The following is a 26535-nucleotide window of genomic DNA, read 5'->3' on the forward strand; positions in this document are numbered from 1 at the left end:
CAGAATTCACAGCGACTCCTAGCTCATTGTGAACTAGGTAACGGCAAACTTCGCGGCCAAAGACGCCTCCATGTACGCATACCTTTCGACTACCCATCAGCTGCTCCAAAGCTTCCGAGCCTACGAGATCAAGCAGATCCCCAGAAGCGAAAACAGCCATGCCAATGCATTGGCACGTCTGGCTTCGGCAACCGAGCACAGTAGAGGTTCTTGCCCAACCGAGCACGGTAGCCTCCGAAACGTGTACCGTACGACACGAAGATACATGGATGTCTCCTATCTACTAGTACCTAACCAACGGCACCCTTCCTGAAGACAAGGTCCAGGCCCGAAACCTTAGATACCGATCAGTAAGGTACACCATCATCAATGATGTCCTTTACAAACGTGGCTACACCACTCTATATCTCAAGTGCCTTACCGCAGAACAAGGAGATTACGTCCTTCGGGAGATCCATAATGGTGTGTGCGGCGACCATTCCGGTTCCCGGTCACTCACCCATAAAGCCTTTCGGAAGGGATACTTTTTGCCGACCATGCATCAGGAAGCTAGTTCACTGGTGAAAAGGTGTGATAAATGCCAGCGTTTCGGTAACATACCGCATAACCCTGCCGAACCCCTGACACCGATCGTGAGTCCCTGGCCTTTCGCACAATGGGGACTAGACCTGATCGATCCGATGCCGCAAGGTAAAGGCCAGGTAAAATATGCAGTGGTCACCGTCGACTACTTTACCAAGTGGGTAGAAGCTAAACCTCTGGCAACCATAACGGCAGCAAAGATGGAAGATTTCGTCTGGACTCACATTTGTTGCAGGTTCGGTATCCCATATGCAATCATTACCGATAACAGCAGGCAGTTCGATTCGGAACTCTTCAGGAAATTTTGCACCCGCCTGAAAATCAACTTGTTTTTCGCATCACCAGCCCATCCCCAATCGAACGGTCAGGTCGAAGCAATAAACAAAATCACCAAGAAACTACTGAAACGGCAGCTGGACAAGGCCAAAGGAGCTTGGCCGGAGAAGCTTCCCGAAGCACTATGGGCCATTCGGACATCTTACCGAACCTCCACTGGAGAAACCCTTTTTTTCCTGGCTTTCGGTTCGGAGGCTGTGGTGCCTGTGGAAATTGGCGAACCTTCCTACCGAATGGAAAACTTCGCACCAAAGTCGAATGAAGAAGCAATTTCTCTAAGCCTCGACCTACTTCAAGAGCACCGGGCACATGCCAACCTTCGGAATGAAGCCTACAAACAACGTGTCTCTCGGTATTACGACTCTAGGGTCAGACACCGCTCATTCCGAATCGGAGACTGGATCATGCGCAAGGTATCCCTAGCAACCAAGGATGCCACGGAAGAAACTCTCGGACCTTCCTGGGAAGGACCCTATGAGATCATCGGTATCCTTCGATCATGAACCTACCGACGAAGAGACTCCAGCGGCAAGACCCTCAGTCATCCTTGGAACTAACCTAGCCTACGGCAGGACCAAGTTGTAACCGCTTAGAATGTATTCATCCTTCGGCAGAAATGAATAGAAAGTCCTCGGCACTATTACTTCGGAAACCCTTTTAATTACTCTATTAGCCCATGGCTACCAATAGTATCAAGCTAACGTTCTACGGCGTCTTTATTAGCCTACGGCAATAAATGATGTTCGAAATTTTTACACTACAGATTCCATCGGAACTTGTATCAATTTCGAATTGTCCCTTTAACGTTATAAATCCGATATGGAGCCCTTCGGCGATAGTACGATGGGCAATTAAAACACCTGTTCAGATAGTTCAAACAGCCATAGATAAAAAAAAAGCCTACATTTGAATTAAAGATGTCCTCGGCACCAATATGTTCAGAGTACATGAAAGTTAAAACCAAAATTTACAAGTACAAAATCGAAATAAAAATGCCCTCAGGCTTCGTCTCCGGCGGCAGCCTCGGCAGAACTAGGTCCCTCGGCGGCATCCTCCCCCTTGTATTCCTCAATCATTTCCTTAGTTATCCCTTCCGGTAGGGGGAGGGTCGGCGATGAAGTTCAGGTTCAGCTTTTGCCCAGGGTTGTACCGTTTAAATCGGTACAACAGGTCTGCCATCTCCGAACCCACTTCCTTATCCAGAAGGACAGTGAACTCTTCAGAAGAGCGGTACCCCCGGATCGCTGACCGAACGGCACCCTCGATCTCCGCTGCTTTGGCCCGTTCAGACTCCTCCAAGGCCACTTGCACCGCCTCTTTGGCCGCTTCGGCATTCCTCGCCGCCGCCAGCGCTGCCTCCACGAGACCCTTCATCTCCTCCACTTGGCCTTCGAAGCAACAGGCTGCCGTTCGGCAGCCTCTTTCTCCTTGCGCAGGTGGGCGTGGTCTTGAAGCGCCTTGCCCCGCCTCGGCAACCTTGGCCCTGCCGTCCTCATAGTCCTTCTTCGCACGCTCGACAGCAGTAATGGCTCGCTTGACGCAAAGCCACATATCCATGGACGCCTGCATGGAAGAAAGAAGGTCAGGAAGATGCCCCAGCTACAAAGAAAAGAGAAGAAGGAAGAAAGAACATCTTACCGAGGCTTGAAGACGAAAGGCGCGTCCGGCCTGCTCTCGAAGAAGCTTCTTCGGCAGCTCGTCGATCTCCGGCAGCTCCATTTGAGAACCGAGGATCATGTGATTGACGAACTGGACCGTCTTCGAGGGGCAGGAGATGGTGACGGCCTCAGTAGGTCCATCCTCGTCCTCCACCGCAAGGACGGCCCTAGGAACCTCCGACTGGAGGCAGCGCTTGGAAGCGGCGGCCGCTTCCCTGTAGCCTTGGAAGCGGGGCTTCGGTATACGGTTGCCTCGGCGCAGAGACTTCATCGGCGGCGCGCCCCGAAACAGGCTCGGCGTTCAGCTGTCGTAGGCGCTCCGCGAGGGTCTGGTCCTCGGGATCCACCGCCGCCTGCCGAACGGAAGATGCCTCAGGCTGCTTTTTCTTTTTCTTACCCTCCAGGCCCATCATAAAGCGCCTCCTGGAGGACTCGTTCATTTTCTTCGCCTCAACAACCTTCCTGGCATCCGTCACTGGTCAAAGGCATTCGGTCAGTCGACAAACAAAAATAATACACGAAAACAAAAAGAAGAAAAGAGAAAGAGAGGATGCACTTACTCTCAACAGGGTTGACGAGGCCGGCTCTTACAAGGTTGTCGGTAAAGAGGAACTGAGGATAAACTCGCTCGGCAGCAGGTACTCTCAGCCTCACCCTACCAAGCTGCCGAATCTCGCTCTGCTTGGGGCTCGGTTACTTCAGTTTACCTATCAGATGAAAGAAAGATTAGTAAATAGACAAGGGAAGGACCCTAAACCTAACAATCGGTATACCAGAAGCCTACCGACAATTTGAAAGGTCGTGGGAACCGGGAACCGGGGAGGTGTTCCCGACGGCGACTTTCAATCGCCGGAGAGTAGCACCCGTCGATTCCTCTACGACTTTTGAGAAGTCAGCACTGAGCTGAAGAAGTGCCCCCGCTCGGAAGCCTTCACGCAGTTCGCCTGAACCCAGCCGCCGTGATCGGTGCTCTTGGACTTGGTAATGCTATATAGGTACGAGAACTGCTCGTAAGAGGGCTCCCCCTCCTCGGCAATCCCGAACGCAGCGATTACCCCCATCAAGGCCACCCAGAAGTTGGGGTTATACTGGCCGGGAGCGTACCCGATCTGGGCAAGGATCTTCTGCACGGCAGGTTGCAACGGCAACCGAACCCCTTGCAGAAGAACATCGATGAAGAAGGCGACTTCACCGTTCTCTGGGTCGCTGAGGGACTCGGCGGGCCCAGTTATCCTCATCCTCACCTAGTCCGGGATGAGGTATTCGGCCCTAATCCTCTCTAACTCTCTTTCGGTAATCTTGTTGGGCTCCAGATAGTCGACCCTGAACAGAGTTTTCTTGGGCACACCCACCGGTATCCTGGGCTTCTCCCAATGGATGATCGTCACCCTCGGTCGGGAGGGACCGGTAACGTTCTCACCACGACCGGAGGTGGAGGCTTCCGACTGATGCTCAAAAAGGTCGGCGTGGGTACCGTCTTTATAGACCACGGTCAGGGGTAGCAGTTGCCCCGTCATAAGCCCCTTGTCGATGCCATGGGCAGGAAAGGAGTTTACCTCCTCATCGAGTATCTCAACGTCGGTGTCTTCTCCACCCTCGGCATCGAGGCTCACAGCCCCGCTGGTCGTGTCTCAGTCCTATGACTCTCCATCAAACGTGTTGGGCTCACTGCCGTACGGCGACTCGCTATCAGACATCTACAAAACAAAGGAAGGGAAGCTAAGGCCCGTGCCACAAACTACCCTACCGATGCCTACATCGCTACCTATGGCCGCTAGACTACCGAAAGGAAATCCTACTTAACGTTCGGCTAGCCTATGCCGAGAAAATACGTACAATTAAGTAAAGAGAGAGTATTTTGGGGGGGTACCGAACGGTATCTTACCTTGGATAGTGCAGTATGAACTGGGTGGCGATCGAAAACTTCAGAAATCGCCCTGTGTACCGTAAACTACGCCGAGAATTGCCTGGATTACCATTAACTCTCTTCGGAAATCGCCCGCACAAAGCTCTCACGTCAACTCTCAAATGCAAAGTGAGCCTTGCGTCCGGAGCGATCTCTATTTATAGGGAGAGAGCTGCAACGGTACGTCTCGGAAAACTAAACTGCTCATAAATGCGCCGTCAGGCGTGGCTTCGCTAGCCACGTGTCGCCCGACGAATGGCAACGCTGACTGCATGCCAGGCACGGAAGAGGAAGCGTCTCTCTGCCCTCTCGCCTCTCAGCATCAACGACCCCTCGGGTCCCAGGGCAATCTCTTCCGAACGATGGCCCCCGAAAGGATCGACACAAGCATCCTCTCCTCCCCCCAAACGAGCTCACCAAACGGCAGGGCACCTTCGAACTGCCATAGAGAACTAAATTCCCTTCTGAAGGACCTTCGGAAGAGAACTTGGGGGACTACTGTTTATACCCGGAATAAACGACCTATGACCTCCGAACACGTGGACAGGATCGTTATTGATCACGGATGACCTTCGGCATGGTGCCTACCGATCGGTTCCTTTTTGATCATTACTCTACCGGACACGTGTCATACTCACAATCTGCTTCTACAGTCCCACATCGGAAATATGAGCATAGTGCACGCCTCCCAAGGCCTATATAAGAAGACCCCTATCCTCAAAAGGAGGAAGAAAAAAAACCAACGGTACGCTACCGCTTGATCTGTCAGCTAATATTACTAAAACCGTACCTACTAAAGCATCGGAGAGCCTTCGGCCGGTACCACACCGGTACCCCAAGGTCTTACCGAACGTGTCCTTGTGCAGGTACTTACCCTTCTGAAGTTAGACACTTACCGAAGGCAGAATATCACTGAGTTGGCGAAACACGTGCCGAACCACTTTTTCGCATCAACAGATCAAATTGAAACAACATGGACCAAAATGGTAAAAGTGGCAAACTATAGAGAGAAAAAATGACTTATTGCCTTACTAATAAGTAAATTATTGACGTATACATTGACACATTATTTGATGAGAAGAGAGGCTGACGAAAGAGGAAGAAAGATGGAAGATGGAGAAGAGAGGTTGACGGCTAGTGATGGTGCACATAGAAGGAATTAAGACTCAATGAGCTTTAGGTTAATTATTTAATAAAATGAGATGGACTAGAATTGTGTGCGGTTGGTTCTATTGCACTACTATAGCATCGATGCCACAACTCCAAAAATACTTTGACATTTGTATTAAAAATAATATATAATTAGTTCGGTTAAGTGCAAATCGCTAATATGATGTAAAAACCATGAGTCGAACTGATCAATCCGAGTTTGGTTTGGTGTTTGAGCCAAGGTTGACATTTTTTTTCCTTCAATTTTTCTCGTTTCAGTCCACCAGTTAAACTGTTTTTTCCCCTCACCTACAGAGGGTATGTGTATGTGCATCTCTTGGTTTCATATGCCTCCTAGGGTTAAGGAGGAAGAGGCGTTTTGGAATACCATAGTTGGAGTATTGGTAGCTTATGGGTATTTTTTTTGTTGTTGTCAAATTTAGAAAAGAGGAGGAGATTTTTCTCACACACACTATGCTAGAGGTTCAAACCGGAGATTACTAATATGCAATTCAATATCTTTTTTTACTGGGTTAGACTTTGTTGGTTATAGCGATTTCAATGAAGTCCGGTGGCCAAAAGTCCAGCAGCTAATGGGCCGTACGCCTTTTGAATTTTAATCATTTTCCCATTTTCTAAACGGGATCTCAACTCAACCGAGACGTTGAGCCCATATGTGCCAGCATGGAATCCACGTCAACGCCACAGATGACATCACATTGTTCACATTTCACACCAAAAGAGCTACCAATCGACAAATCTCCACCGTTCATCAATCCACGTCCCAAGATCATCAGAAACTGTACGATCTGACACCAAGAACCGGCTTTGCCCCACCAATGGCACTATCGTAAAATTACTCACTTAACCGCAAAGCTTTGCTTGATCTCGTCGTATTTACAGAAAGAGAGCTCTCTCCATATGCAAAAGACCAAAATCTCTCTCCCTCCCCTCCCTCTCTTCTTCTTCTTCTTCTCTCTGTGTGCTCGGATCACCTGGATCGCTAGGGTTTCTCTGACTGTGATCTCGGCCGGAGCTCTGCGAAAATGGTGAGTCTCTGATCTCTTCCGGCTTCCCTGAACGTTGTCACATTAGGCTGCATCTTAGATCTGATTCAAATCCGTTTTGATTTGGTGCCAATCTCTCATTGCTTGACTAAATGCATCAATTTCAGTGAGGGTGTTGCAATGTATTAGGCTTTGTTTGGTTGCTTGGAATTCGATGTTTTCTTAATTTCCATCTTATTTTTATTTCCTTTCTTCGCAACCAAACTGAGCATAACGTGAATTTCGTCGAGATCTTCTGTTCAATATGATCAAATTTCGATTCTCAGTTATCTACTTTCTCTATCCAAAAAGAAATCCTAGTAAATAAATTAATTTAAGATTTGGTGTATCAATTTGGCACTGATTGGTTTTCTTTGCTTTTTTCAATGTATTAACAGCCTCTCAGACTGGAAATCAAGGTGCGTTTTATTGAATTCCTTTAATTTATCTTCTCTATGTGGATCAGATCTCGATCTTAATAGTTATATCCTGAATTTTGTGACAAGTAGTCTAATTCTAACTTCTGGTTCAGAGAAAACTTGCTCAAAGATCAGAGAGAGTGAAATCTGTGGATCTACATCCAACAGAGCCATGGTAAATGCATTACTTTCATTTCACTAGTCTTGCTTATTAGTATTCCGTTAAAATTGTTCATAGATGCCATGCATCCCAGCTCCTCTTCCTGATGTCTGTCATATTTCTTTTTTCTTTGTAAACTTTTAATCTGGGAATGCGCTTGCTACTCAAATTAGGATAGCATCCTAGAGAATTTGGTGAAATGATAAGCTACGCAATTGATGGTTAGTTATTGAGGTAGCAGTGTCAGACAAAGGATATGGCTAAATTTTGCAGGAGGCAGCACCCATTGGATGGGGTGACATGGCTGCAATAGGGATTCTTATTCTTTTTTTTGTTTTTTCAAATTTCAAGCCTTGTCTTATTAGGTAATTGTATAAAAAGACTAAATATAGTAAAAAAAATTGCATTAGAAGTAGGGAAAGCACTTTGGTTCTCTTGCCACTTAGTTAGGATAGGATCCAAGTTGTTTTGGTGCAACTGTATTTTTTGTGGTTTACCACATATTATTAGTAACAATGAGATTGTATCTCTGAAAATGATGGAGAAAGCTTGATGAATCACTAATTTGTTGAATGACACTTTTACTGCAGGATTTTGGCGAGTTTATATTCAGGAACTGTGTGTATTTGGAACTACCAGACACAGGTATGAACTATATAATACTACAAGTAGCATTTCCACAACCAAGTAGTACTGAAATCATTTCTGAAAATGGAGGGAAATATATGGTGCCTTTTGATAAAAGCCATCTTTGCTGTTTGGATATCAAGTAATTGAATGATGATCATGATGACTCTTTTTATATTGTTATAACTATGATCCATTGCTAACTACGTGCAAAATTTGATCTTAACATTTACTGATATGTGCAACTATCTTGTGAGGCATTGTTGCACTATGACAATTGAACTCTGTGGACTGTATGGCTAGCTTCATTTGTTAACATGATAAAAACAAGTCTTTTGGTCCAAAGTGAAAGAGCTAGAAGTGAAGTGATGGAACTTGTACAACCAGAAGATAATGTATGAGGTTTTTTGCTAAATTTAAGCCACTGTACTGAAGCCTTGATCACTTTAGATACAAAGAGGACCTCACTTGTAACAAATTTATTAACTGATTAGATGAAACAAACCCTAACTAAGGGCGAGGAAGCAATTAGTGATTTACTGATTGACTGTCCAAAGACAGGATTTGTGTACAATGGAATTCTTTTTTTTCTCTTTCTGATCAGATGTACTCTTAGACATTGAGCATAGATGGCTAATGTCAATTTATGCTTATGTTGATCATTTGACAAATCTTCTCTCTAAAGCTATACATAACTTATATTTTAATTTTATTTCGAAAAATTCTTATTGACACCCAGTAGGGTGGATGTTCAACTTATAGAATGCTTTGATTGGCATAAATAATACAAATATACAAAATAATAACGTTTTCTAATATAGCTTTTTAACCCTGAGTGATGACAAGACTGGGTTTGTCATTGTTCTTCTCTTCGGCTGGGTGTCTTTCGGTCTGCTGAATCCTTACAGTTAACTATGTGATGCTATCCTCTGAGAGTTGTCTTAAACTTATAGCTAGCTTTGAAATTTTAGGTTCTTTAAATGGTTAGAGTAAGCATATGATAACTTGAATCTTCTTGTTACTGTTTCAGACCATGGCTAAGTCTTTTGAGGTCACAGAGTTACCAGGTATTTTATGAGATGCTACTTTACCTGTTTGCATTTCTTTTATGCGTGATAGACATTTCTTTCTGGCATTTTCCCCAATAAGATAATTATCATGCTTTAATGTCTAAGTCATTGGTCTGCAGTTAGGTCAGCCAAATTTATCGCACGCAAGCAATGGGTTGTTGCTGGAGCTGATGACATGTTCATTCGTGTATACAATTACAATACAATGGATAAAGTTAAAGTATTTGAGGCACATACAGACTACATTAGGTGTGTTGCTGTCCATCCAACACTCCCATATGTGCTATCATCATCTGATGATATGCTTATCAAGCTCTGGGATTGGGACAAGGGCTGGGTTTGCACGCAGATATTTGAAGGACATTCCCATTATGTCATGCAAGTGACATTTAATCCAAAAGATACCAACACATTCGCAAGTGCATCTCTTGATCGCACCATAAAGGTATACATGGCATGTTCTGGGGGATTTCTTGCATACAACACTTTTTGTGTAATGGTGCTAACTATGCTACTGGTTTTTTGTTTTTCCCCAGATTTGGAATCTAGGTTCCCCAGACCCAAATTTTACATTGGATGCCCATCAGAAAGGAGTAAATTGTGTTGATTACTTTACGGGTGGTGATAAGCCTTATCTAATTACTGGTTCTGATGATCACACTGCTAAGGTCTCCCTTAAGTTATCCTTTTTCTTCAAATTTTTTTTTTTTGGTTATATATCTGGGGTGATTTGGAAAAATTCACGCATAATCCTGTGCAAGCAGGTGTGGGACTATCAAACCAAAAGTTGTGTCCAGACACTTGACGGCCATACACACAATGTTTCTGCTGTATGTTTTCATCCTGAACTTCCTATAATAATAACAGGGTCTGAGGATGGAACAGTTCGAATATGGCATTCAACTACTTACAGGTAATTACTGTGCTGTTTTCTGCATCTTCGTCCTAGGTTGTTATATCTTTTGGGTAGTCGTTCAATTTTATTTTTTTGGTTCTTACAATTTTGTTTTTGAAATTTATTTTACTTTTAAATGTATATTTTAGAATTATTTTCTCTATTTTCAAATCATCGAATATTGAGGCCTTGGATAATTGTGTGGGCATCTACAGGCTTGAGAACACATTGAATTATGGGCTTGAAAGAGTTTGGGCTATTGGATACATGAAGAGTTCAAGGCGGTGAGTTTTATAGTTCTCTTTGCACCTTAAACATTCTTTGCATTTCTCTAAATTCATAAATACGTAACCTTCTTCTTGAACTCTGTCAATTTACTGTGAAGTAATATATATATATATATATATATATATATATAGATTTGCTTGCATTCATGAAAAAAGTGCATCTTTTGTCTCCTTACAATTAAGTCTTGGGTTGTTAATTTCCTTGAGAATCAGACATCATGACAAGTTTGTGGGAAAATGGATTCAGTTAAGTTGTGGAGTATGTTTCAAAGCTGCATTTGTGATGTCCTATAAAAAAAACTGTACCTAAGATGTTTTTCTTATTCTCATCAACTCGTGCAGGGTTGTAATTGGGTATGATGAAGGAACCATTATGGTAAAACTTGGGCGTGAAGTACCTGTTGCAAGTATGGACAATAGTGGAAAGATCATTTGGGCTAAGCATAATGAAATTCAAACCGTGAACATTAAGAGTGTGGGAGCTGATTTTGAGGTATGACCTCATTCAGATTGACTCGTTTCCTTTGCCTAACTCCTCTTCCTCTTTGTTTGTTTACATCACTCTTGCTTTGCTACGTAGGTTACTGATGGAGAGAGATTGCCTTTGGCCGTTAAGGAGTTGGGTACATGTGATCTTTACCCTCAGGTCTGGCTCTTTGATTCTTCTTTTTAATTATCCTCCAATTTGCTTCAGATAAAGTGATTTCTTATTCTTGTTATAAGAGAAGTAAACATTTTAGTAGTCAACGAGAAAGATTTGTGTTTAGTTGTGGATGGACACTGTAATTGAATTATTTTGAGGAGTCCAAAGAATTTTATAGAGAAATGGGTCCTGTTTCCACTAATATTTGTCTCTGGGATTATTCATTTGCAGATTAAAAAAGCATTGAGGTGTAAAACATGTCTATAGGATGTAGACTTCGCTTTAATAATTGTGTGGGTCTGCTTTACATACATTGGCTGATTTCTTCCTGATCAATTTTTGTTTACAGAGCTTAAAGCATAATCCCAATGGGAGGTTTGTTGTTGTTTGTGGAGATGGAGAGTACATTATATATACTGCTTTGGCCTGGAGAAATCGGTCATTTGGTTCTGCTTTGGAATTTGCTTGGTCATCTGATGGAGAATATGCTGTTAGAGAGAGCACATCTAAGATTAAGATTTTCACCAAAAACTTCCAGGTTTGTTTATTTTTTGGTTTATTGACCCCTACAGTATTTTAGTCTTCATGGTAAAAGTCCAATACAGAACAAAAGTAGTTTCCTGCTGGAAATTGGTTTCATTTTTCTTAGTCTTATTTGTAAAAAGGACAACATATTGGGGTTGGCTTCTTTTTTTTTCTTTTCCTTTTTCTGGTCTTTGTTATATCAAAATGTTCTGCTCGAATATATTAACGCTAGCTGTCAATTCTGTGCCACTTGCAATTTCTTTGTACTGTTAACGCTACATTAATTTCAGCATCTTAGTTATAGTTCTTCCGGGTTTTAGATCCATTACTAGATTCTAGATGTTAAAAACTTCCTGTTAGAGGACATGAGTTTATTTTAATGGAAGTGTCATATTTCAGGAGAAGAGGAGTATTCGACCTACATTTTCGGCTGAACATATTCATGGGGGAACTTTATTGGCGATGTGCTCAAATGATTTCATATGTTTTTATGATTGGGCTGAATGCAGGTTGATTCGGCGAATTGATGTAAATGTGAAAGTGAGTCCCCACCTCCATCAAATAGCCTTATAATTGCTATTTTCATTTTTCTTTAATTCAACTTTCTTTTGAAAATGTCAGAATCTCTATTGGGCTGATAGTGGTGATTTAGTGGCTATTGCCAGTGACACCTCGTTCTATATTCTGAAGTACAATGTAAGCATCTTCACTAGTTGGATTCTTCTTTCCCCCATTGTTTCTTAAGCTCTCATCATTCATCTTTATGTGATTTCATATGATAATGGTGCAGCGGGACATAGTCTCTTCTTATTTAGATAGTGGAAGACCTGTAGATGAACAAGGTGTTGAAGATGCATTTGAGCTTCTTCATGAAATGAATGAACGTATCAGGACTGGTTTATGGGTTGGGGATTGTTTCATTTACAACAACTCCGCCTGGAGGCTTAATTACTGTGTTGGTGGCGAGGTATTGTGTACTGTTCATTGTGGGTCTGCGTCATTTATATCCTCATGGAGTCGCAAAGATTTAATATTTGCACCAAGGTGAATAAATTTTGACTCTTATTTTAGGTAACCACAATGTTCCATTTAGACCGACCAATGTACTTGTTGGGTTATCTTGCCAATCAAAGTCGGGTGTATCTGATAGACAAGGAGTTCAAGTAAGTTTACTTTTGGTTTGTGTTATTGGAAGTCATGACGGTTATCTTCATCATTTAGCAACTTATATGTGTCTTTGTTTTAATTTTACATTTGCAGTGTAATAGGGTACACACTACTTCTGAGTTTGATCGAATATAAGACTCTTGTGATGCGTGGAGACCTTGAAAGGGCGAATGAAGTTTTACCTTCAATTCCTAAAGAGCATCATAACAGGTACCTATTAGTTTCTGAATTTGGCATAATGAGATCAAATTGCCCTTTATTTCTGGTGTAATATGGTATATCTGGCTATTTCCACCCCCGTGTCCTATTTCCCCACCCACCTTGTCTTCCCACTCACCATGTAAATTTGAAAATAGGACACGGGGGAAAGTGAGTCGACACACTGACGAGAAATTATTTCCCTAGGAGCATAAAGAATTTTACAAAACAGGTCACCTAGAAGCATATGGAAATAATTTCTTTATTAAATTCTTTACAGTTGTATAATTTTAATTTAAGGTTTCTAAATTGTCACTTGGTGCTTCTGATACCACAAATTTGCCCTCCACCTGCTGCTATTGAATTTAATAGTAATATGCTTTGCTGATCTTTGGAAAAGGTCTTTATAGACAAATTTACCATATCTGTACTGTTTCTTTCCCTATGCTGATTATATTGGACTTCAATATACTTCCGTTGAATTTTTATTTATTTAGTTTCAAATTTCAATGCAAAAGTCTCATTTCAAATTGGGGATCTTAACATATTATAAGGGTTTTAGGTCTAATGGTCCCTTAACTTTGACCTGATTTGCATTTTGGTTCCTCAATTTTCAAAATCGTTCCCGTGGTCCTTCAACCTCACTTTCGTTAGGACAAATGGTCCTGCCATCAATTTTGTTATCTTTTATGTTAAATGCAGGGGCAAAATGGTATTTTTGTATTATTTTTAATTTCTGCACCCATTTTCTTTCTCTTCTCTCTCCAGCATCCATCCCTCTCTTCCATTCTTGTTTTTCAGTTCGTAAAAAATATGCAACTCCGTTACTCTCTCTTCAGTCACTCCTTCATCACCTATTGATTTCTCCCCTTTCTTTCCCTAATATATTTAAATTGAAGATGAAAAAGTGATAATGGAATGGCTCATTATGGAGAGAGATTCCTCAGATCTTTAGGAGAGAGATTCCTCAGATCTTTAGGAGAGAGAGTGACACCGGAAAGTTTTCTCCCCCAAACCGCACTCGACAGATCCTGAACCCAACAGTGTCTCTCTCAGCCACACTATTTCTAAATTTTCCAAAATCCCCCAATACATAATAAAATTTGAAGGAAAAAAAAAAACGAAACAGATTCCTCAGATCTGATGTGGGATGCTGACTGTGGAACCCCTGTGACAGGGAGGTTTTTCTCCCAGAGTGAATCAATTTCCGATTTTGACCCTCAACAGTACACCATGTGCCATGCACATGCTCAAATTTAACAGAAAAAGTTAAACTGACGGCAGCACCATTTGTCCTAACAAAACTAAAGTTGAAGGACCACGGGAACGATTTTGGAAATTGTGAATCGGGTCAAAGTTCACGGACCATTGAACATTAAAACCCCATATTATATGACATTTCTCTTTTAAGTTGAATATTGTATTCCATTCTGTTTTTCATTGGTCATAAATTGAAAAGTAATGTTTGATAAGTGAATGATTGCTTATATCCTAATGGATAATTTTCTGTACTTGTAGCGTGGCTCGTTTCTTGGAATCACGGGGTATGATAGAGGAAGCACTTGAAGTGGCCACAGATCCTGATTACAGATTTGAGCTAGCCATACAGCTTGGTAGATTAGAAATTGCAAAGGTAAGTCCAAGGAGACAACTAGCTTGGGAGGTTCTGTTTACTTGAGGATTTATATATTTTGTAGTCTTATAATAAATGATGTGGTTATTTCCCAAGTGTTCATTCACGTTGTTTCTTGCAGGAAATTGCCACAGAGGTGCAAAGTGAGTCTAAATGGAAGCAGTTAGGTGAATTAGCTATGTCTACTGGAAAGGTATATTGTTTATTTATTCTCACTCACTTGATACACATATTGAATCCTTACCGACAACCACATTTATCGTCCTGTTGATATTTCCCCTGGTATTTTTAACCATCGAATTGATTTAATCTCTTCGTCTTTATTACATTGTTGCAGTTAGACATGGCCGAGGAATGTTTGAAGCATGCCATGGACCTGAGTGGTTTATTACTGCTCTATTCTTCTCTTGGGGATGCTGAAGGAATAGCAAAACTCGCAACCCTTGCTAAAGAACAAGGGAAGAACAATGTTGCATTCCTTTGTTTGTTCATGTTGGGTCGATTGGAAGAGTGCCTTGAGTTGCTGGTTGCAAGGTAATTCCCTATTTGTTTCATTGAAGTATGACTACACGACTCATGCTTTTTAAAATTAATGATTAATGGAGCATCCTCTTTGCAGCAACCGGATACCTGAAGCTGCTTTGATGGCTCGATCTTATCTTCCAGGCAAGGTCTCAGAGATAGTAGCTATTTGGAGAAAAGACCTGAGCAAGGTGACATTTTAGGACATTTCTGTGCATGTCTCATTTTAGACACTCCGATCTCATGCCTGAATTTCTTATTTGGCTTAATTTGATGTAAGAAATTTAGAAATGACAACTTTGCATAGAAAACTCATAGCATTGTTTTGTCAGTTACAATAGTTATAATGGGCTGGTTGTCCATGTGGCAGTCTCATATTATCTGTTAGAGATATCACTTATCATAGTCACAGTGGCATACAACTGGGGTTTTTTATATTTATTTATTTAGAATTTTGAACATTTCTATTGAAAATATATGGGCAACAATCTCTTTTATGTGTATATTTTTTGTAGGAAATTTCAGGTGGCAATTTTACTTTTCAAAGTTAAAGAAAAGTTCTCTTGACTCATTTTAGAACTCATATCTCTAGAAACTTCATATAGTTGTGCTGTTATGCTTAAGAATAATACATTGCGTTGCTGCTCACTCAGCTTGTGAAAGTCTTATCGCAAACCTTTGAGAAAACTAACACTTCTGGGAAGATAGACTTTTGCTACTCTTCTTAGAAGATACAACACATACGGAGAGGAAAACATGCATGCACAGATGCATAGTGCAATTATTTACATATGCAAAAGCATTGGGTGCATATATGTGCGTGCACTTATTTATCCTTTCCTAGTAATGTAGGAGCTTTTATTGTGATTCAATGTTTACCTGCAGGTTAATCCAAAAGCTGCTGAGTCTTTGGCTGATCCTGAAGAGTATCCTAATTTGTTTGACGATTGGCAAGTTGCTCTTTCTGTTGAATCTAGAGCTGCAGAGACAAGGTACCTCTGCACATTGTGTGTGTTTGTGTGTGTGTGTGTGTACATGTGTTGAATGTGTTCTTGCAAGCTGTAAACTACTATCATTTGACTTGGCACAAGTTTCTCGAGATCTTCCTATCAAATGTTCTCTTTTGGCTTAACAACTTTTCCCTCAGGATGTTAGTTGCTCTTAGTCATGGTTTATTATATCGACTTTGTATGGCTTTTTATTAACTGTTCTCTTTTGATTTTTTTTAGGGGTGTTTATCCTCCTGCAGAGGAGTATTTAAACCATGTTGATAAAGCACACATCACCCTTGTGGAGGCTTTCCGGAACCTGCAAGTGGATGAGGAGGAACCTCTTGAAAATGGGGAAGCAAATCATGAGGTATACAATGGATGCCAACTTTATTTTAGTTGGAGGTTTTCTTTCCCGTGAACAATTTGTTTTGGCTGGTTGATATTTGCATGATAAGATATGCAGATTTCCTGCCTGTCTTCTAATGGATATTGTCTCTTTTATGCAGTCAACACGTTTGACTACTTTTTGTTAACCTCGTTTAATGTTTGTTCTGTATGATTGATACAAAGTCAGGTCTTCTAACTTCTACATGTATTTGTGAAGCTGATATTGTTTTTATTGATGTAAAGTGAAACCATATTATTGTTAACTCTCTCTTTGCTTTTATTTTATGAATTGGGTTTTAAACACTTGTGCTTCATTTGCCCTTTTGATCTGTTCCATCTATAGGTTTCTGAACAGAACGGTGAACAGAACGGGGAACAAACTGCCGAGGAACAGACTGCCGAGGAACAGTATGGAGAAGAAGGGAGCCAGGAGGAGGCTGTTGTGGTGGATGCTGATTCTACGGATGGTGCTGTACTCATTAATGGTAACGAGGCTGACGAAGAGTGGGGTACGAATAATGAAGGAACCTCGTCAGCCTAAAAAGCTATTGGTTGGGCCAGTGTGAAAATCCAATTTTGTCTCTGGTGATTAATTGATTCTAAAGTGCCATCTCTGACTCCCATTCTGACAACTTTCTGATTTCACTACTTATAACACTTTCTCTACTAACATCTATTGGAGATTTTAAATAATTTTAATCAATATTGTGCATACAATATCTACTGCTAATGCTGACGAATGGGTGTTCCATATATGGGAAATGCCTCAGCATTATATCAGTGAGCTGTGTTTATTTTTCTAGTTATGGTTATTGTTGCAATTAGTTATTCCCTGTGGAATAACTGCAACCGAGTTTTGAATATTTGATTGCAAGCGGTGCCATTAAGGTTTTTTTTGTTCTTAAGTAAGATAAACTTAACGAAAAAGAAGTGTCTGTCCTTTGTGTTTGGGGAAATACAAAGAGAAAGACTAGGAAAAGAATCTAACATCTGAGTTGTATAGAGATCAAAAACTCCCCAATAAGCAGTAGGCACAACTGTGATCTACTACTTAAACCAAGAGACAAATTGGATTTTGTGGAGCCTTTTTTTTGGGTCATATGCTTCTGTGTAGCTTAGTTGTTTTCTATTGCTGTTTTGGCTTTCTGCTTGTTTGATTGCTGTATTGGCTTTCTGCTTGTTTGATTGCAGTATTGGCTTTCTGCTTGTTTGATTGCAGTATTGGCTTTCTTCGAAACATTCTTTTCTCATCCTTTCTGATAATTAACTTGTATATGCTGAAACTTGGTGGTTTTGCTTTTTGCAATCTGGTAGAACCATATGAGGATTTTTGGTCTCTCTATTAGCTGTTGTATGTTCTGAGGAGTTTAATAGTGGGAACAAAGGCATTTGTTTCTTTGCTTGTGTTTGCTTAGTTCTCTAGTTAGATTGTTTTTTTGGCATCCTAATCCTTTCATCTTTTACTGTTTGCAGTGCTTACACCACGTCACTAGGTCTGATGAAGACTGCTGGTCCAGCTGTATGGATCCTTTACAGAGGTAAGAAAAGCTTCATTAATGGAACATGCAATCAGATGGTGTATAATCATAGTTTTCAATTCTCTGCTAGATGAACTCACTCTATGAATAGGCTTGGTCGGGCATATAACACAGACTGAATCTCACATTTTTGCATTTAAGAAGCCAGACACCCTGCACTTTTCTGTTCCAAAGTGAACATAAAAGTGCTATTTTGTAGGAGGGGGGATTAATTCATCACTGTCATTAATTAAGAAAAAAAGTGTCTGAAAGATTGTTTTAAATTGTACATGGCAAATACGTGTTACAACAATTGACACTAAAATAACGTCAGATCTGGTACTACAAATAATTCATCTAAACCATTCTTATGGTCTTATGTCCTGTGTGCCCTACCCGTTTTAATTTCTGATGGGTAAGAATAAAACAGTTCCATTTGGTATATAAATGTTATCGTCTGTCATGATATAATTGCTTTAAGCAAACAGTTCTTAAGGCTGACCGAATTCCAAGCAACTCTGTATTCATACGACAAAGCTGTTATGTTCAGCAATAATTGTACTGGTGCTAGTCAATACCCAGTCATTTTGATGGTCTCTTTTTCTGTTTCCCATTGGCTTTTTCGTTTTTTTTTTCCCCGCTGACAGGTCTCCTGCAAGAGGCTGGCAAAGAGGTGATGTAATGGATCGGTTGTCTCTGATACCCGGTGGTGTGGCTTGTAACCAAGTTATAGTTTGTCAGGGCACAACATATAGTTTGGTAGCTTTAGTTAGTTTGCTCTTTCAATTGCAGCTTTTAACATATTCTTTGAGGCCATCTTCCCATCATACAATTTTCTTGTGCCATTGTGAATGTAGAAAGAATTGAGCTAGGGATAAGGTCCAACCCCTTTTCCATTCATCAAATTTTAGATATTTGGTTCCCCTTGACTCTTTGTGTGTTTTGGGAATTGAATTCTTTTATGTGACTGATTGTAAACGTGTATTATTCATAAAGAGTATATACATTTTTAGCATTACACCAACTTTGCCGCAACGTTGGTTAGCTTACCTACCTTTTTGTTGCCATAATAATCCCATGAGGAAGAAGGAAAAAAAAAAAGAAAAAAAAGAAAGAACAGAAAGATATTTGATTTTTTTTTTTTTCCCCTTAATCGTGTTTAAATTTCATGCACGTGGAGCCCATTAATTTGAAAGGTGCAACTGAACTTTTTACCAGCATTTTAATCTTTACAGCTCACTTTTTTTAAAAATTGTCGGTGATTGTAGCATCTTGGTCCCCAAAGGTTCACTTTAAAAATAAATAAATAAATAAATATATCAAAGCTCTTCCAAATAAAATAAAAAATCAGTGCATGAATTATTCTAAATTAGGTAAATTTGAAATAACAATTTGGTTTTTCATCTGCGATGATTATTATTAGGAATTTAAAATAACTTCTTCACCTCCCTCATAATAGGCTTATCATTGCGATGTAGCTACCAAATTAGATAACTCCTAAGATTTTTACAAATAACTTAGGTCCGACCTATACGTGAGAGGAAAAAGAAATTTGGCGTTCGAAAGTTTTCGTATAGGGTCATACTAGGAACGCCACATTATTAGACCACTTTGTAAACAGAAGTTAATAGTTTGCAAATTTTGGGAATTTTCAATTTAAGGGGGAAAAAAAAAAAGAGAGAGAGAGCAAGGAGGATAAATTTTAGAGCTTCATTGACTTGACATGCTGATTCCGGGCCAGAATTTTCCGGAAGCCCAATTTCAATGGGTTTTCCGACCCTAAACGCCACCTGTCACAAAATGACCTAAATTACATGTAAATCCTATAAATCCATATGTGAGAAATAGTTTCTTCATTTTAGTATCTGTACGCACACCATTAAAACCCCTTCATAGCTCAATCAAAAAGGGGAAGAAACCCTTAAACTCTTCCATATCCAAATCTTTCCCAATCAATCTCTCAATTACATTCTACATAAGCAACCCAAAACCCAAAAGAGCACAATTTCAAAAAACCAGCCATTAATTTCTGGATCTCTCTCTAGGTTCTGCTTCTGCTGCCGCGTGCGCCTCTTTGCTTGTCGGTAAGTCCAAGCCCATTCTCCATTTCTCGTTTCTATTTTTTATTTGAAACTCAGTCACTGAATAATATCTTGGGCTTCTTATATAGTTTAATATTTTCATGATATTTGGTTCAATTTTAATTTTTTTGGTGGGTTATGCAACTTGTTTATCTTTTTCTGGGTTTTTTTTTTTTTAGGTTGCTTGTGCTTTTCTTGATTTGGTTGAATAGTTTTTTCTTTGAATCATGATGACCCAGTTCGTTAAGTTTTTCGGAATTTGCTGGGAAAGTAGGGTTTTAGCTGTTAACCCTCCTTTGGTGCCTGAGGAAGTTAGTGAAAGATTAGAAAATCTGGCGGAAAATAAAAAAGAAGTTTCAATCGTTGTTCATGGTATTCTGAAACACACTCAATTGGTGCTATTGAACTTAGGGTTTTCAACAAACTCTTTTATTTATTTATTATTTTATTTTTAGAACGACCCCAATAATTTTTCATTTAAGCAGTGTAGATTCTTGTTATTAGTTCTACCCTTGACTTCTCCTAGCAGTTAAGTACTGTATTTTCTTATGTTTTCTGGTGTACTTATTAACTTTCAATTTGCTTTTTCTGTTCTGTGTCTATGCATGTGATGAACAATAGTGGATAAGAAAAATGCATTGTTTTGTACTTACTTAATTGTAATATTTTTAGTTAAATTTATGGAAAAACTTGTCACATTTTGTATAGTCCATTATGGGTGGAATCAAGGTTCTGATGTTTTGTAAGACAAATTTGGTCTACTTTTTAGGTGATATGGAATGTAACTTTCCTTACCTTTGTCACACGTAAGTTGGTGCCCCTTTTTTTTCCTGTATTTTCTGGTCTGTTGAATTTTTTGAAGATCTCTTCTGACTGACAGAGATAGACAGTTGCGGACTTTTTCATTAATAGTTCATATTTAAGATTATTTATTATGTTAAGGGTTCTTTGATTAGACTTGGTGTACTGCAACTCGTGGTTGTGTTAATCAGTGCTGTTTATCCCTCACATGGATTTGCCTATTAAGTTTTCTCTGCATTTGGTAGTAATAATAATCTATGAGTTTAACATCCTTGTTTGTCTGATTATCTTGGCTCTGCAAAAAAGTATAATTTTTGAATGATTTGCAGATATTGGCTTTCCAAACAGTTGAGGGACTGATTCTTTAATTTAATTCTCTCGGTTCATTTTTCAATGGCGGATTCGGAAAATGCCCTTCCACCTTCTAAGAAGCGAGCTGCTGGAAGGGAACTCTCTCGGGATAACCCAGGCCTTGATGACGAAGAAGATGCTCTTGAACAAGAGACTGGAACTTTCAAGAGGGCCAGTGAGGAGGTGCTGGCAACCCGAAGAATTGTTAAGGTTCGCCGCCAGCAGCCAGCATCTGGTCCTACTTCCAATCCTTTTGCTGGTATACAGTTGGTTCCTCCAACAGAAGGAAGCGCAGTCCCTGCTGAAGTTACAGCTGCTGCACAACCTGCCAGTGAGATAAGGGTTTCAGATGAGGAGAATAAGCAGTCAGAAAGCAAGGTTGAGCAGGTTGGTGCTGAATCAGCTGCTGATAAGGAGAATGTTGTGAAGGAGAACACTGAAGTTTCAAGTGAAGCAACGGAACCTGAGGTTGTACATGAACCAGCTGTGGGAGAAAATAAGACAAACGAGGGTGAGACTGAAAATGAGGAGAAGACTGAAAATGAAGATAATAAAGATAACAAAAACGAAAATGTAGATCCAAGTCCGGAAGGTACTTCTTTGAGCTCATTCCAACAGCTTTCGAGTAGTCAAAATGCCTTCACAAATCTTTCTGGAACTGGGTTTTCCACTTCTACCTTTTCCTTTGGGCTTATTTCAAAGGATGGTTCCACATTGGGTACTGGCTCTGGTTCTCTCTTTGGATCAAATAATGATCAGCCTTCTGGTCTTGGTCTCTCGAATAATGGAAATTCTTCAAAATTTGGCACATCAGGGGCTCCAGTTGTACCTAAGAGTGATGGTGGTGGTTTCCCACCAATGCAAGAGGTTCCGGTTGAGACTGGAGAAGAAAATGAGAAAGCGGTTTTCAATGCTGATGCTGCGTTATTTGAATTTATTGATGGAGGCTGGAAAGAGCGTGGTAAGGGAGATCTGAAAGTCAATGTATCTGAATCTGGGACTGAAAAGGCGAGACTTGTTATGAGACTCAAGGGAATTAGAAAGGTAATTCTGAATGCTAGTCTGTACCCAGACATGAAGCTGACAAATATGGAGAAGAAAGGTGTAACATTTGCCTGCATGAACAGTATCGATGAAAAGAAGGATGGGCTTTCCACCTTTGCTTTGAAATTCAAGGATGGTTCTATAGTTGAGGAATTTCGCACTGCTGTTACAGCACATAAAGATAAAGGTAAGGCATCTACGGCTATGAAGACTCCTGAAAATTCTCCCAAGGCTTCTGATGATTGAAATGGTGGCTCATGCCGATGCTCAGCAAGTTCTATTTCCTGTCGTAAGTTTGTTCCAGTTGCTGTCCTTTACCTTTTTGAGAAGAAAACAAAGTCGTTTCAGAGTCCGGCAGCCCCTAAGCCCTTTTGTAGCAGAGTTATAGAGTCCTGTCCATGTTGTTGTAGTTTAATTTCAGCCTAGTCTTTGAAAACTCATTCTGGATCAAATCCTAGGTTCAGTCAAACTGCGTTAAGCTGTCTGGGATGTTGAATGCTTGACACAGTTTTATAGTTGGTCCCGTGATATGCGATATGTGTCAAAACTGCTGGGTCAGTCGGATATTAAAAAATTTCATGGTTAGATTAATCATTAATATGAACTACTTGCCTCTCTGGGAAGTTAGCCCAGTTAATTTTGTTATTTTTTTTTTTTTTTTTTTTTTTTTTTTTTTTTTTTCTGGGTCAGAGCCATCATGACTCACTTTTTCCTCTTTACAGGCAAATGAAATAGGTTGTTTTCTTGAATGTGGCCAAAATATTAACTGAAAAGCACCCTATATTGTTGTAATTTTCTTCTTCGTCTGAAGACTATTTTCATAGGTCATATGTTTAATTCTATTTTAACGAGGAATTAAGAATTTTTATTTGAGACGTCTTCTAAGACCTTGGAGAAAAATATTACTATTTAACTAAGATTAATTGGTTCTAATTTTTTTTGGGTGGATAGATTTTAACATTTGAAATGGCATATGTGTGTGTGTGAGTGTTTATTATTATTATTTTTTAGAAATGGAATTTATTCATAAAATCAAAAGTAGCGTACATAGAACAACAAGAAATAGTAGCCTTGTTAAAATTTTCCCGAGGGACAAATCCCAAGTTAGGAAAGAGAGTTTGAAACAGTCATGTAAGACCAATGGTAGAGCAAGATAAAATAAAATAGCAAATTGACATATGTACCTCCGACAAGAACACTACAGAACAATCCAACTGTCAAAAGAGTCCTGCTACAAGTTCGTAATCCTTTGTACAACCACAAGACATTGAGAGCATTCGACAGAGAACACAATATGCCAATAAGAAAGAAAACATCCACTAAGCACACCATCTCCAGCCACCTCCAATAGCAATTGACGATGACAAAAGAGAAATCTGCAAGAAACAACACAGAGAAGAGACTAACCTTGCAAACCGGCTAGGAAAGAAAATAATATAAAAAAGTCCCCAAGCACGTGGTCTCATCTCAACACTAACAAAGAAACTTCCTATGAAAACATAGTCCTTGAGACAAGCAGAGAATTAAAGATCAGCTAAAGGGAGAAGGAAGAAAACACCTCGCAACAATAACAAAGTTGGCCTAGCTACTTAACATGAACATGAGGATCAGGCACAAGAGCATTCGCCGGATGCCAAGGCCATGAATTCTCCAATAACACATTAAGGAAGGCGCCTAGGAGACTCCACTAGGCTAGTCTCCATATGTTTGTCAGGAAGGACACTAACATCACCCAGATTCGCAGTCCCTATCGCAGAGTAACCAGCCACCAAGCAAAGAACCGATACCACTACCACAGTCTTCACCATGAAGGAAGAGAGTCGAGACAGAAAGCCAAGACAGTCATCCAGGCATTGGTTACAGACAGGCAGACCAGAGATCAAACCCGTAAAGATAGGTAAAAGGATGGTACCTAACAACCCTAGTTGCCAAAAACTTGGCCCAACACCATGAAAAGGAGAATCAAAGCTACAGACCCTAGGTGAAAAGCCACCCAGGCCAAATCTTTGGACAACGGCTATCTTCTCCTGAAGGTAAGCCACCTCCACCATGATCGCGCGACCCCAATGAAGCAGCTTGCACCATAGCCTTAGTTGACTTGGAGATTGTCTGCACAATAGCAGGAGCAGACTAGCTGAAACCACCATACCAAGGCAACCACCAGAAACGTCAACACATCGAGGAGAAAGAGAATGACAAAATCAACGACCAGGATTTGAGAAAAACAACAACGAAGCCAACACCCAGAGTCGAAGAAAGGAGTAACGGCATCGACTCGACATGGAAGAAAATTGACTATACATTGTCAAGTGGAGCAGGGCAACAACGGTTGAACGTGGATGAAAACAAGCGTTGTTAGGCTGAGGAGGAGATGACGACTGAACATAAAAAACCTAAACCCTAATATTTGACGCACATCTCTTCTCATGTAGCGAGAGAGCTACCCAATGGCATGTGTGTGTTACATGAGGTACCAATCTATATAATTGTTAGTTTTGTGTCCTTCTGGTCATTTTGGGCCTTTTCTGTATTAAAGAACATGTTTCCATCATGCTATGATACAAATAATGTGATCCGAGTGTAATGAAGGATTTGTTTTAGAGACACCCTTGTAGGGCCCACCATGTATTGTATTTCAATTATCCAAACTATCTTTTTTTTATTTTTTTATTTTTGATAAAGAGCGACAATATTTTATTGATAAGATAAACATAAAAAATTACAAAGCCACTATGATGCCAAAGATGGATAAATCTTCTCTAGAGACCAAACGCAACAAGAAGTTGGATTGATCAAGAGCATGTGGCTAGCAATAAAGGCTCAGAGGGAACATAGAGCTGGTTGACCTGCAATAACATTATAAGCCGATGAACATTCGATTATTAGGAATGTTGTGTATACGGTTGTTCGTTGAGTTGTCATTCCAAGTACAGAGTCAGTGTGATGCTTTTGATGGAGTGAATGTTGTCTCTAGTGAACTCGAGCAAGGGAGTGGACACATGCTTAAGTATTTCTCGAGATATTTTTATCTACTCAAAAACTAGCGTAAAAATGATGTTGATTGAGTTGCCTGCGTCAATGAAGACCTTTTTCACAAAATAATTGGTGATCTCAACTTGGATTATGCATGGGTCATCATGCGGATGAATTACACCTCTTTCCTCCTCCTCATTAAAGGTGATTGCCTAGTATCTGAGCTTGTGTTATTTCTATGTGCGATAGCCTAGACCAATACAGAGTGCCTCGAGCCCATCTTGAGTACGTCGTGCGTACTTATTCTGCACCTTGTTGGAGTCCCTAGCTAAGTAACCCTGCCTGAAATAACATTGATATCTTTTTTAGCTAGAGATTGCTTGTCTGATGTGTTGTCATGTTGTTTTACTTGCTTCTTTTATGCCACAAAGGGGATTAAATAACCTCGTCTAATTAGTGCTTCAATTTCGTCCTGGAGTTTGTAACATTTGGTATGACCGTTCTCATGATGATATTTGCAATATCAATTTGGATAATTTTTTCCTTTGGTAAACCATGAAGGTCGAGGTTTTGGCAACTCAGCTTGAATGTGTAGGAAAACCTTCTCATGATTATTGTTCAACATGGTGTAGTTGTCAAACTGTGGTTGTTACAGATTTTGGGGTTAATCTTGGTCTCTCCCACCTCACCTAAAAGTCTCGAATCTCCTTTTCTTATCATTTGGCTTATCATGTATATAATTTTACCCTTTTCTTCGTCTATCCCCTACATTAGACCGTGATGGATCTTTCCCTTTTGGTGTGTCATACGTCATCTCCTCAGCAATTACATAACAATATGCCTCGAATTCTAGGCCTTCATAACTCTTAGGTGGGAATTTGTTGACATAGACAAGGAAAGGTCCCCTTTGAAACCTAGCTAGAAAGGCAATATAGGTCGTATCTATGAAGAAAGTTGGGATGCTAATTACTTCTCTAGTAAAGATGTTGATGAAGTCTTGCAACTTTTTGTTAGGGCCTTGCTTGATGCTAAGAAGGTAGCTAGGTGGATACCTATTCTTTAAAGCAAATAGAAATTGATTGACGAAACTCTATTTCAGATGGTCAAATGAGCTGATGGAGTTCAACTTCAAGGACTTGAACCAACCCTTAGCTGATCCTTCTAGGAGCAAAGGGAAAGCTTGACACTTCATGACATTTTCAGCATCTTTCACATTCATCCAGTACTCGAAGTCATTCAGGAAGTCCACCAAGTTAGTAATCCCATCATAGAGTTGCATCTTGGGCTATTTGAAATCATTTAAGAGCTTGAATTCAAGGATTTCCTTCGTGAATGGTAAGGTGTCAGATATCATGGTCAGGTCGAGTGGTCTTGGGCCTCGCTCATGGTCGAGGGTTGCTAGACGGCTTTCTAGCTTCTGATCCATCTCATCTTGCGTTCGTTTCATGGCTTCCAAAATTCTACCTTCTTTAGCATGGTCGTCATCATTAAGGCGTACTTCGACTGATTGTGAATATTGACTTCATGATCATGATAATGATCACGATCACGATTGACCTCATAGCC

At 40.4% G+C, this 26535-nt stretch overlaps 3 protein-coding genes across 6 annotated transcripts in view; 2 read left to right on the top strand and 1 right to left on the bottom strand.

Annotated features, from left to right (window-relative positions):
- Positions 1 to 160, bottom strand: part of LOC117621071 — a 2967-nt gene extending 2807 nt beyond the window's left edge. The window contains exon 1 of the mRNA XM_034351346.1: positions 83 to 160. Coding sequence (XP_034207237.1) covers positions 83 to 160 — 78 coding nt within the window. The remainder of the gene's footprint in view (positions 1 to 82) is intronic.
- A 6374-nt stretch (positions 161 to 6534) lies between these two features.
- LOC117623558 (coatomer subunit beta'-2-like) lies at positions 6535 to 18739 on the top strand. 4 transcript variants are annotated; one of them, XR_004585149.1, is made up of 26 exons: positions 6535 to 6680; positions 7076 to 7096; positions 7210 to 7271; positions 7847 to 7901; positions 8914 to 8950; positions 9073 to 9398; positions 9490 to 9621; positions 9718 to 9866; positions 10064 to 10132; positions 10478 to 10628; positions 10716 to 10781; positions 11128 to 11316; positions 11703 to 11843; positions 11925 to 11999; positions 12094 to 12270; positions 12375 to 12466; positions 12564 to 12680; positions 14187 to 14301; positions 14423 to 14494; positions 14639 to 14835; positions 14921 to 15014; positions 15709 to 15815; positions 16053 to 16182; positions 16546 to 16787; positions 17676 to 17740; positions 18367 to 18739. XR_004585149.1 is itself a non-coding variant. In XM_034354580.1 (26 exons), the coding sequence occupies exons 1-25, from the start codon at positions 6678 to 6680 to the stop codon at positions 17693 to 17695; spliced, it is 2763 nt and encodes a 920-aa protein (XP_034210471.1). In that variant the 5' UTR covers positions 6535 to 6677; the 3' UTR covers positions 17696 to 17740; positions 18367 to 18739. The 4 variants fall into 4 exon arrangements, 2 of the variants coding, with proteins under 2 accessions (XP_034210471.1, XP_034210472.1); XR_004585150.1 differs by having other exon boundaries at positions 16546 to 16753; XM_034354580.1 differs by having other exon boundaries at positions 16546 to 16711.
- Positions 18740 to 19495: 756 nt separating this feature from the next.
- On the top strand, positions 19496 to 22633 carry LOC117622785 (nuclear pore complex protein NUP50A-like). Its single transcript, XM_034353559.1, has 2 exons — positions 19496 to 19803; positions 20931 to 22633. Exon 2 carries the CDS (start codon positions 20995 to 20997, stop codon positions 22240 to 22242), a length of 1248 nt encoding a protein of 415 aa, XP_034209450.1. The 5' UTR covers positions 19496 to 19803; positions 20931 to 20994; the 3' UTR covers positions 22243 to 22633.
- Positions 22634 to 26535: the final 3902 nt, after the last annotated feature.

Source organism: Prunus dulcis, chromosome 3, assembly GCF_902201215.1.
Source record: "Prunus dulcis chromosome 3, ALMONDv2, whole genome shotgun sequence".
NCBI lineage: Eukaryota > Viridiplantae > Streptophyta > Magnoliopsida > Rosales > Rosaceae > Prunus > Prunus dulcis.

Excerpts from the sequence above, each read along its gene's own strand:
- LOC117623558 (XM_034354580.1), top strand. Across the intron at positions 9,622-9,717 it reads CTGATGATCACACTGCTAAG|GTGTGGGACTATCAAACCAA; the intron begins GTCTCCCTTAAG and ends CTGTGCAAGCAG. Across the intron at positions 15,816-16,052 it reads TCTAGAGCTGCAGAGACAAG|GGGTGTTTATCCTCCTGCAG; the intron begins GTACCTCTGCAC and ends GATTTTTTTTAG.
- LOC117622785 (XM_034353559.1), top strand. The coding sequence starts at position 20,995 with ATGGCGGATTCGGAAAATGCCCTTCCACCTTCTAAGAAGCGAGCTGCT.